Genomic DNA, 11,496 nt, shown 5'->3' with positions numbered 1-11,496 from the left:
GCCTCCCAAAAATAATACCAACAATCAACCAAAATAGAACTATAAATCCAACCAAAGTTAAATAATAAACAAATCTAAACAGGTCTAACAAAAACAAAAATAATAAAATAAACTAAAATAAAAAAATCTAAACGAATCAAATAAAAATCGAGAGAATGAACTAATGACAAAGGGAAGTGAGACCCAACTGCACTAGCGTATCATCTTGCTTTGTTTGACTTTATTTTAACACAACTACACTAGCGCAATCATCTTGCTTTGTTTGACTTTATTTTAACACAACTACACTAGCGCAGCTAGTACTTCTATTTATCTTTGAAAATTATGTAGCCAATAAATTATTGTTTATTTATTGTTTTAACTTGTAATGTTGAATAAATTATTTGGAAATATTTTTTCTAGTTTGATAAGTTGTAACTTTTGAGATGTTAATTAATAAGTTATATTTAAGTTATCTGATCCATAACTTAAATTATATGTTGAATTCTTTTGTGATAAGCACTTGAGGAAAGAAGATGAAAGTTTTGATGTCACAAATGAAAGCATTTTGAAGTTGTTTGAGGGATTTATTGAGATTTTTTTAGTTTATTGATATTTTAATTTTGAGAGATTCACATGATTTGAAAATAGTTGTGTTTAAAGAAACTCGCATGCTTTAAGAATAGTTGTAATGTTTAGATTTTAGAAAGACTCACACGAGTCATACGATTTGAGTTTCTATTTTGAGTTAAATTGAGACTAATTTATTATGTTTTAATGCTTACAATTTTACTTACATAAATCAAAAATTGTTAATTAGAATAATTGATATAGTTATTAGAAAAGTTAATATATAAATTAATTGCAAGTTATCGTACACAATTTAAATTATTATAACACAAAATAAATTATTAATAAAATTATATTTGAGAATGACGAATTATCCGCCAACCCTCTATGAATTATTTGACTTAAAACCGCATAATTCGCCATTTAAACGAGTCGAATATGAATTATGAATTTTTCATCCGATAATCTACCTTATTCGCCACGAAGAATTATGGCAAATGATTCATTTTGTGAATGAAATTAAATTTTAAGAGATTTTTTATTAGCTTTTAAAAAACTTCCGCTCGGAATGTTACATTCCAAAATTCAAGAAATATTACTAAAAATGTTTTATGCAAGTTTATTCACAGAATTTAAGAACTCACAACTTCAAGGTCGTATTGTCAAATGTTGTGTAAAATAGCAAATTTGTTTTTGCAATTTACTCCAGCTTCTACCATTTTAAGCCAGGGAAGTGTTTGCCAGTCCCTCACCTCATCTAGGTTGAGCAGAGCGCTTGAAGCAAGCCATGGCGTCCTCCGCCTTCAACGTGCAAACGTGGTGCAGCTCTCCCTGGATTACCCCCGTCCTCCCGTTTCAGGTTTCTATCTCCTTATCTCTTTCGGCTGATTTTCTTCTCCAGTTCTCACCTCACCTTTTTTTTTTTTTTTTCTCTTGTTATCTGTTTCTCTTCTCATCATTTTATGTTTAAAGCATTGACGCATCCAAATTTCCTCTTATTCAGTCAACGCAATGATAGTTTCTGCTCTATTACTTTTCGTGCTGAACGTTGCTGATTCACTTGATTGCTCGCTAGTTTGACCTTCTAGTTTGCAATATCTTATTGTCCTCTCATTTGCTTCAGTGGAATAGTTATTCATTGGAATAAGATGAAACATAGTCAAGAGAATAATTATTACTTATATATTTCTAATTATTTCATTCAAATGTAATAAAAAAGGAGACATTCCCATGATAAAATTTAGGAATAGTTATTCCTTTTCTATTCCTTGATTCATAAAATGTTTCATATTTTTATTTGCTTTATATCAATAATATAATTTTTTATATAACTGTCGCACGCCTATTAAAACTAATCTATTCCTTGGAGTAGGCTTTCCGTAAACCAAACGTAACTTTAATATTTTAATTTAGATGTTTGGCTGAAAATGGGATATTTGAGGCTTTAAGTTAGTCACACAAGTTAACATTACTGAAATGTATGCGTGGTGTATTACTTTCCTTGCTAAGATGCAGTGACATCTGCCATTCTTTTTAGTAATTGAGTTAGACGTGGCTACTAAAATATGTGTATATGTGACTATACAAGGGAAATGTAGCTAAGATCAAGAGCTTGATTATGAATAAAAGGGCATTATCTATTTAAGTTTAGGGTTCTTTCTACTTTGTCGAGATGAGTTTCAATTTATATCATATCTCAAGATGAATTCAAACATACTTCCTAGGTAGTGAAGCCAAACTGAATCATTTCAACTATTAGTTTATCTTGGTCTGTTTGCTGTCTTACTCGTTGCTTTTTCCCTTCAATATATGAAAAATTTTCATTCATAGACAATTGAGTGCTCATCCTTGATTTTCCTTCTTTCCCCTTGTCTGTTTTGGATGATCAATTTGTATTTGTTAATTGCTTCCCCAAACAAGAAGTTCATAGCAAAAACATTACTCTTTATATTTGTTTTCTTAATTATGAGTTGTGGGGTTTTCTTTGTTTTGGCCATGGTATTTGAATGTGGGTAAGCCACATTTATATCATAATTCATAACATCTAGAGCTTCTACCACTAAATTGGTCACTTTTTCAGGGTGGATATGGCCAAAAATTTTCAACTATGTGTAGGCCTTATATGATTTCTGCCATTGCACACTTGCAGCTAAGTGTCTCACAATTTCTAGCGTTAAGTTGCCCTCAAAGAAAGTTGAGATCAAGATCTAATAACACATCGTGCTTTCCTCTCAAACAAAGTTATCAGGCATCTTCATTTCGTGGCCAAAGAATGTTGTGCATCAGTTCCATGGCTAATGTGAGTGCCTTGGTTTTGGTTTTCCAATTTGCTTTGTGCAGTTGTTACTTTAGACAATAGAAGATAAAATTTTAGTAAATGGATGCGATTAGACTCACAATATACGCATACAAAGTCTTATGTGAATAATTAAGTAAAAAATGAAAAAGATGATAGAAATATAATGACTTTGTGGGAAGAGAGATGCAAGAGTGTGTTTCATCCAGCCTTATTTATTATTTGCATCACATCATTAAATTGCTAAAATTGTCTCTACTTTCAGTGATTGTTTTTTTGAACAATTTATCTCAAGTTAAAATACCTAGGAATAAAATAGGTAAAAATCAGAAGTCTAGTGTTGTTCTTGGTCTTTGGTTCCAATGGTGTTTTCTATTGTTCTCAAAAAGAATTTCAAATGGGTTTTAGATTCACATGGATGACAAACAATATTGGGGTGTGAGAAATTGGAAACATGTGGGTCTTTCTCAATGTTCATTTGTTTGGGGGTAAAGGACTCTCGGAATGTACTCTTTTGCTCGGTCTTCTATTATCGCATGGTGTCTTCTTATTTTCTCAAAAGGAGTTTTAATGGTTTTATAATTGACATGTTCTACATCTCAGTTTGTCTTGGGAGAGTTCTCATTCTCCCTTTTGTATATTCTCTTTCTGTTAATGATATGTTCTTTTGTGAAAAAAAACGACATGGTCAACAAATAAGATTTTAGTGCAAAAAATGGTGAATATGTGGAAGTGGGGGTTTTTTTTTTTTCTTTGTCTCTCTCTCTCTTTGAGTGGGAATGGTAGTAAACTACTATTTTGCAACAACAAAAAGCTTTGAAGTTTAATTAGATAGAAACTTTAGTTTCGTATATATATATACCATAATGTCAAGAATGTGTAAAAATACAATTTTCTTTGAATGTCTTGCAATATCCTGCACCAAATTTGGGTCCTTGTTTATGTTTTTGTGGTGTGATCAATCCTTGTTTTAGTTTAATTCTTTGACATGATTCTGTCATTTTAGGGTCTAGAGCTGCAATCAAAAGTGACAGTCAAGTGCTTCTTTGATGTAGAAGTTGGGGGTGAACCTGTGGGTAGGATTGTAATTGGTCTCTTTGGAGATGTTGTCCCGAAAACTGTAGAGAACTTCCGCGCCTTGTGCACAGGCAAGATTTGTTTAGACATTTCAATTTTTAGTGCCATTGTTATTGTGTGGTAGTGCACCTAAATAAAATTTCAACGTGGAAACACTACTTGTAGGAGAGAAGGGATATGGTTTCAAAGGATGCTCCTTCCATCGTATTATTAAAGATTTCATGATACAGGGAGGGGACTTCACCAAAGGAAATGTGCTCTCTCTCTCTCTTTCTCTCTCTCTTTCTCTGTGTGTGTGTTTGTGTGTATGTGCGCGTGCATGTGTGTTGTCAAAAGTTACGCCTTTTATGATAATTGATTGCAGGGAACTGGTGGAAAGAGCATCTATGGTTCTACTTTTGAAGATGAGAGCTTTGCCTGTGAGTGTTTGTAGAGCTTGGATTTTGTAATTTCCATGATAAATAGTACTCTGAAAATCTGAGTTCTATGCTATTGCTATTTTCCTTTTCATGGAATGATAAAAATTCGAGGGGAGATCTTTGACCATTGTTGCTAGTGTGGTATTTGAGTCATTGACAATGCTATGTATTTATCGGCAGTGAACCATGTTGGCCCTGGAGTATTGAGCATGGCTAATGCCGGTCCTGATACCAATGGGAGCCAATTTTTCATTTGCACAGTGAAGGTGAGTAGCTACTGGTTACATTATTATTTGTTTATTTGTTTCTGTTGATAAAGTATCTCTGTCTCCTTTTCACAACATGTCAAATTGTTGACTTTTCCTTGTGTTGAATAATTGGGTAAAATGGAAGACCTAACATCAATGATAATTCTCTCCCTTTATTCATAATATATGTCAAGTGCAATGCCAATGACCATAATACCTTTACTAACTCACACTTACATAACTCACACATACTAATAATGCTAAATAACCAAATAATCATTAACACTACTCCTCCTCCTCAAGGTGGAGCATATATATCATATGCTCCTAACTTATTACAAATGAATTTCACACGAGCACCTCCCAAGGCTTTAGTGAACCTGAAAATCAAACTTCACATGAGTGGTTGTAATGAGCTTCTATAAAAGTTTCTCCCGAACAAAGTGGCAATCAACTTCAATGTGCTTTGTCCGCTCATGGAAGATAGGGTTGAAGGCAATACGAACAGTAGCTTGATTATCACACATCAACTCCATAGGTTGAGAATGTGAAAAAACCAGTTCTTCCAACATGTTCTTCAACCATACAAGTTCACATGTAGTGTGTGCCAAAGCCCTATACTCTGACTCAGCACTTGGCCTAGACATCACAATTTGTTTCTTATTCTTCTAAGAAACCAAATTACCACCAACAAAGATATGGCACTCAATTGTGGATCTTTGATCGGAAGGCGACTCGGCTCAATTTGCATCTGTATATGCTTGAATGAGAGTGTGAGCCCGATCTTGGTATAGAGACCTCTCCCCGATTCACCTTTGAGATATCTCAAAATGCGAATTACTGCATTACAATGACTTGTTCTCAGAAAATCAAGAAAATGACTCACAACACTTGTTGCGAAAGATATATTTGGTCGAGGTAACTATGAGATGATTTAACTTTCCAACAAATCTCTTGTACCGACTTGGGTAAAGCAAAAAATCACCCATATCTGGCACTAACTTGCTAGTGGGATCTACGGGTGTATAATCAAGTTTGGATCCCACAACCCAGTCTCATATGAAAGATCAAAAACATACTTCCTATGTGATAGGACCATTCTTATACAAGATGTTGATACTATTATACTGAAGTACTTCAGTGGTCCCAAGTCCTTGGTTTGAAACTTACTTTGTAGGAAAAGCTTCAAGTCCTCGATACCTTGATCATTGTCACTAGTAATAACAATGTTATTCACATGCACAATAAGAAAAGTCCTGCCAGATGAAGCGTGACAATAAAATATAGATAGATCTACTGCGTGTTGTCGAAGGCCAAAATCAAGTACAACACTAAATCTACCAAACCATGCTTTGGGAGTTTGTTTTAATCCATAGAATGATTCTTAAGTTGACACATTGAACCTGACTCCCCTTGAGCAACAAATTTTGTGGTTGCTCCATATAGACCTCCCCCATAAGATCACCATGTAGGAAAGCATTCTTAACATCTAACTGATGTAGAAGCTAATGACAAGGAGAGACTAAGGAGATGAACAAGTATACTGGGGCAAGTTTAGTGACTAGAGATAATGTGTCTGAGTAATCCATACAGTACACCTAAGTATATCCTTTAGCAACAAGGCGGGCCTTCAAATGAGCCACAAAACCATCAGGATTGACTTTCACATTGTACACTCAGTGACAACCAACTATAGACATATCAGGAGGAAGAGGTACCAATTCGCAAGTATCATTATCATATAGTGCATGCATCTTATCAACCGTTGTAGTCCTCCACACAAATATGGGATAGTGCTTCAGAAATAGATTTTGAAGAGCAACAAAAGACAGAGTACTTATAGAATAGTAGTATGAGGGGGACAAGAAATCATAAGAAACAAAAGTAGATATTGGATGTTGGGTATGAGTGCGTTTACCTTTTCGAACAACAATAGGAGGATCAACCACTTAGGGAAGAGGATCATCTGACAAGGGATTTAGAGGCGTAGAAGTGGAAGTTGGATGAGGTTCTCCTCCTTTGAATCACCATGTCTACAGTTGCAAACTAGGACTATCTAAGCGACGAGAAGGACTTAAACTAGATGAAGATCTAGGAAGAGAAATAAGTTAGAATTAGGAAGGCTAGGCAGAGGAAGGGACTCACCAAGGTCAACAGAAATTAAAGAATCTGAATAGTACGGTGTAGACTCAAAAAAGGTGACATTAGTTACAAATAATCAATTTAAAGTGGGGCTATAACGCCAATATCCTTTTTGACTATAAGAATTAACTAGAAAAATACATTTTTATAAAACAAGGATCCAATTTATCCCTTCCTAGATTTAATTGATGAACGAAGGACACAAAATCGAATATATGAGGAAGGGAGGACAAAGCAGCCTTAAGGAAGATAATTGAATATAGGATTTTAACACCAAGGGTAAAAGATGGAATTTTATTGATAAGAGAGCTAATAGTGAGCACAACATCATTTCAAAAAACTTTGGGGGCATTCATTTGATACAAAAAAGGTTTGAGTGACTTCAAGAATATGTCTGTTTTTTCGCTCTGGAACTCCATTTTACTGTGCAGTGTGGGCGGAAGATGACTGATGGATCATCCTAGAGTTAGTCATACAGGTAGTGAACTGAGTACTGAAGCACTCCTTGGCATTATCATTATGAAGTATCCAGATTGGCATGTCAAATTGAGTCCTTATTTGAGAAAAGGAGGTACAAAAGATATTAAACAACTCAGAACATTGTTTCATTAAATACAACCAATTCATTCTAGAGTGGTCATCGACAAATGTAACAAAGTATTGAAACCACAAATTTGACGTGATGTGACTAGGACCCCAAACATCAGAATAAAAAGGTTAATGACTCTTTTATTGACTCCGGTCGCAAAGGGGATACAATGATACTTTCTTAATTGACTAGACTCACTGTCAAGGTTAGACATAGAACTCAAAGTAGGAACGAGCTGTTTTCACTATCCAATGATGGATGATGAAGGTGCCAAAGGCAACAATGGATTTGATGCGGTGTGGCAGCGGCACTACAAACAATAGGAGAAGATAGCGACTCAAAGTAGTGAAGTCCACTAGCCTCACGTCTTATGCCAATCGTCTTTCTCATCTTCAGATCCTGAATAAGAACATAATTAGGAAAGAAAGTTATTGAGCAATTTAGTGATTTTGTAATTCTACTAATAGAAATGTGATTAAAGGGGGGTTTATGAGTGTAAAAAACAGAAGCAAGAGATATGGAGGGAGTAGAATTTATTGTTCCTATTCCCTTAACAGTAGCAATGGACCCATCAACAAAGGTAACTTGATGTAGATTTTTATAGTACTGGAAAGAAGAAAAGAAGTTGGTGATGCTTGTCACATGGTCAGTAGTAGTAGAGTTGATAACTCAGGGACTAGTGGGAGAAATACCGGATGACACACAAATAGCATGATAACTTTTTTGAGTGAAGGGTGCAATGTGATGAGATGCTTGTTGGAATGGTAGATATTGCAGGAACCTTGAATACTCCTCTCTGGGATACTTATTGTATGCTGTTCACTCGAACAAGTAACTATTGAGGGAGGCACACTTCTGGGATTTGGGAACTCCATCCCAACACAAAAACCACCTCGATAGAGCAGCAGATCAAGAATACATGGTGGACAACATGCTTTTTTGGATTTATCAACTCTATCTCAACACATACAACCTTCGATAACCGATGCAAACCACAAGCACACAACATATGAATAAAAAACACAGCAAATACCACTGTTTCAGGCCCAATAAACTCATTAACCATTGACAAACAGCTTCAGGAAGCATCAGAAAACCATTCCTTGGGTGCACTGAGCAATTTAAAAAGGTGAGATCTTTGGATGAAAAAACATCAGGAAAAAATTCACTAATATGTTTATAGAGGGATTTGAGCACTGCTGGATGAATTCAGGCCAAAACATGTCTGAAATTGGCTTCATGTGCCGGTTTGTGGGGTCAGACCTGGCAGCCTTCTACCCGGGTCGGAGCATGAGGGCGTTTGGGGCACTGTTTGGAGATGGGATTTCAGTGGGGGCCAGATTGGCAGCTCCTGTGGCTGACTATGGTGTTGTTTTTGCAAAATCTATAGTAGATTTTGTGTTCTGAACTGGCAGTGTCGTCTAGGAAATTCCCAGCGACTGTTCTGACTTCCGGAAGCTGCTGCCTGTTTTCTAGGGCTATAGTGTTGCTAGGAATTCTTCTATGATGCTAGACATGCAGCGGATTTAGGGTCTTCGGCTTCAGTTTTGATGGTGATTGTGACAATTAGGGTTTAGGTCTCAGAATCATGCTCTAATACCATGTTGAATAATTGGGTAAAATGGATGACCTAACATCAATGATAGGTCTCTCCCTCTATTTATGATATATGTCAAGTACAATGTCAATGAACATAATACTCTTACTAACTCACACTTACTAACATAACTCTAGCATATACTAATAATGCTAAATGACCAAATGACCATTAACATTTTACAAGTGGAAGCGAATTGTTTCCTATTGTTAACTTTGAAAATCAGAAACATCTCCTTAAAACCATGTTAAATTCATATACCCCACCAATGTTACCTAGGACGTGGAATGTGGCACGTGAGTCTAAACTTTGTATGTGAGGGTATGGCTACATAAATTTATAGTTGGGGAATGTCTTTGTCTAACAACATTGATATATTTGAGAGAGGATGTTGTGGTGTTTATAAATGAAAGTTATTTTCTTTGGTAAAGTATATTAATAATGACTTGTAAGAAGGTTGTGATGTGATAATGCTCTATATCTTTGATGAAAATGTATAATTCATGTGAAATTATTTCAAATTGCTAATTCAGTATCTTGGAATGGAAATGTATTATGTTTTCAGAATGTTTATACCAATTCATACTTGGCTGGGGTATTAGCATCCATTGACAATTATATATCCTGCTTGTTGACTGTGATAGTAGCCTCAACTGTAGATGCTTTTTCCAATAATGCTAGGACTGTATGATAATCTCATTCTATAGTGTATCATCAGGTTCTTATATTGTGAGTTGTTGATTTGACTAGGAAACTTGAACATGAAGTGAAATAAAATTAAACATTTAATGATTTCGGTAAGGATTCATATCATAGTGATCTTACCAATTTTACGCTGGCTGTCAGCTACCTAACGCAAGCCTCCTCCTTAACCCAGGCTTGGGACCGGCTGTGTGTGAAAAAATTAGGACATTAAGTGCATCACAGGCGGAGATGAGAATGCTTAGATGGATGAGTGATATAACATTGAAAGATAAATTAAGGAATGAACATATTCGTGGTAATTTAGGTGTAACTCCTATAGAAGATAAGATAAAGGAGGGATGACTCAGATGGTATGGACGCTTGCAACGTAGGCCACATAGTGCACCTATGAGGAAGAGTGACTTAGTTACTGTGGGAGGCAGTAGAAGGGGTAGGGGTAGACCTAAAATAACTTGGGAGGCGATAGTGAGTAAGGATTTAATATCCTTGAATCTATAAAAAAAAATGGTTCATGATCGCATAAATTGGCGGAAAATGATTCATATTGCTGACCCCACTTAGTGGGGCTAAGGCTTGGTTTTGTTGTTGTTGTTGTTTAAAAGGCAAAAGGGAAGGAGGGTTGCACCACCTCTTAGGCTGTTAATGCTTTAGTTTTAGTGTTATGGTCGGCCATTGTATTAAATAAAAAGTTAGTTTTATATGAGGATATTTGTAGATTTTCTAAGATAATATTGGCTGCAAATAAGAATGTTCACACCCAAATATACGCACACATCCCCTTGTTGCCCACCCTATTTTTTGATGAATTAATAACATTTGAGGTAGATAATGGTGGGTTCAAATTTATGCTGGTATTTGTATGGAATTGATGAACAAATCAAATTGTGAGTCAATGGACTTAAATTGCTGAAATGTGTTTCAAAGAAAATTCTATGCTTTATGGAACTTTGGAATTTTCTGAGATTTTTTTTTTGGATTCTCTATAATTTTAAAGAAATTTTAGAATTTATGAACTTTCTAAGATTTAGGGTTTCGTGATTTTTCCTGTATTTTTTTAAATTTTCTTTCTTTTTCTTAATTTTTTAATGAAATTTTATCTTTTTATTTCTTTTTTTATCAGCAAAGAGATATAATATTAAAAAAAAACTAGTGCATCAAGGGGATGCCAATTGAGAACAACAGAAGCAATGATAAACAATACAGCTGTCATTGTAAAGTATCAAGGAAATCAAGGATTACACAAATGTCCCTCTCAGGCAACCTACTTTGCTGATAGTATGGAGAGTCGAAATTTAGCACTTTAGAAGGCAACCTATTAATCAAATATAGTGCTGTAGCTAAAGCTTCAACCCAAAATTTAGGAGGAACAGAAGATGCAAGTAACAAGGTCCTAGCAACATCTAACAAATGTCGATTTTTGTTCTCAGCCATGCCATTCTGTTGAGACGTATAAGGGCACAAGTGTTGAGAAACAATTCCTTTGTGACGAAGAAACTCAAGAAATTCATGAGACATATATTCTCCACCAGAATCAGATCGTAAAGTCTTAATGCTAGTTTTAAATTGATTCTCAACATATGCTAGAAATGATTTGAAAACAGCAAAGACTTCAGACTTATAGTGCAGAAAATATACCCAAGTATACCGACTATGGTCATCTATGAATGTCACAGAATATTTATAATGAGCATGAGAAATGACAGGAGTAATGCCCCATAAATCACTATGAACTAGGTCAAAGCAATTCTTTGCCCTACTCCTGCAAGAAGGGAGGGGAAGAACCTTACTTTTTCCTATTTTATGCGTAGAACAATCAAAAGACAAAGCATGAGGCAAAGTAGAATATTTTTTTCCCAACAAACCAGAATTCAGCA

At 35.2% G+C, this 11,496-nt stretch overlaps 1 protein-coding gene across 21 annotated transcripts in view; it reads left to right on the top strand.

Moving 5' to 3' along the window:
- Positions 1-1,136: 1,136 nt before the first annotated feature.
- LOC131156518 (peptidyl-prolyl cis-trans isomerase, chloroplastic) overlaps positions 1,137-11,496 on the top strand; it is a 47,911-nt gene continuing 37,551 nt past the window's right edge. For 6 of the 21 annotated variants that reach the window (XM_058110263.1, XM_058110264.1, XM_058110260.1 and 3 more), the window contains exons 1-6: positions 1,195-1,408; positions 2,630-2,848; positions 3,852-3,993; positions 4,088-4,176; positions 4,287-4,341; positions 4,522-4,607. In XM_058110263.1, the coding sequence (XP_057966246.1) occupies positions 1,337-1,408; positions 2,630-2,848; positions 3,852-3,993; positions 4,088-4,176; positions 4,287-4,341; positions 4,522-4,607 (663 nt within the window). In that variant the 5' untranslated portion in view covers positions 1,195-1,336. Of the gene's footprint in view, positions 1,409-2,629; positions 2,849-3,851; positions 3,994-4,087; positions 4,177-4,286; positions 4,342-4,521; positions 4,608-11,496 lie in introns of all 21 variants that reach the window. The other 15 variants (XM_058110277.1, XM_058110275.1, XM_058110274.1 and 12 more) reach the window with 7 other exon arrangements.

Source organism: Malania oleifera, chromosome 5, assembly GCF_029873635.1.
Source record: "Malania oleifera isolate guangnan ecotype guangnan chromosome 5, ASM2987363v1, whole genome shotgun sequence".
Classification (NCBI taxonomy): Eukaryota; Viridiplantae; Streptophyta; class Magnoliopsida; order Santalales; family Ximeniaceae; genus Malania; species Malania oleifera.
The sequence above is the reverse complement of the archived record's forward strand: the minus strand, read 5'-3'. Positions and strand labels throughout refer to the sequence as shown.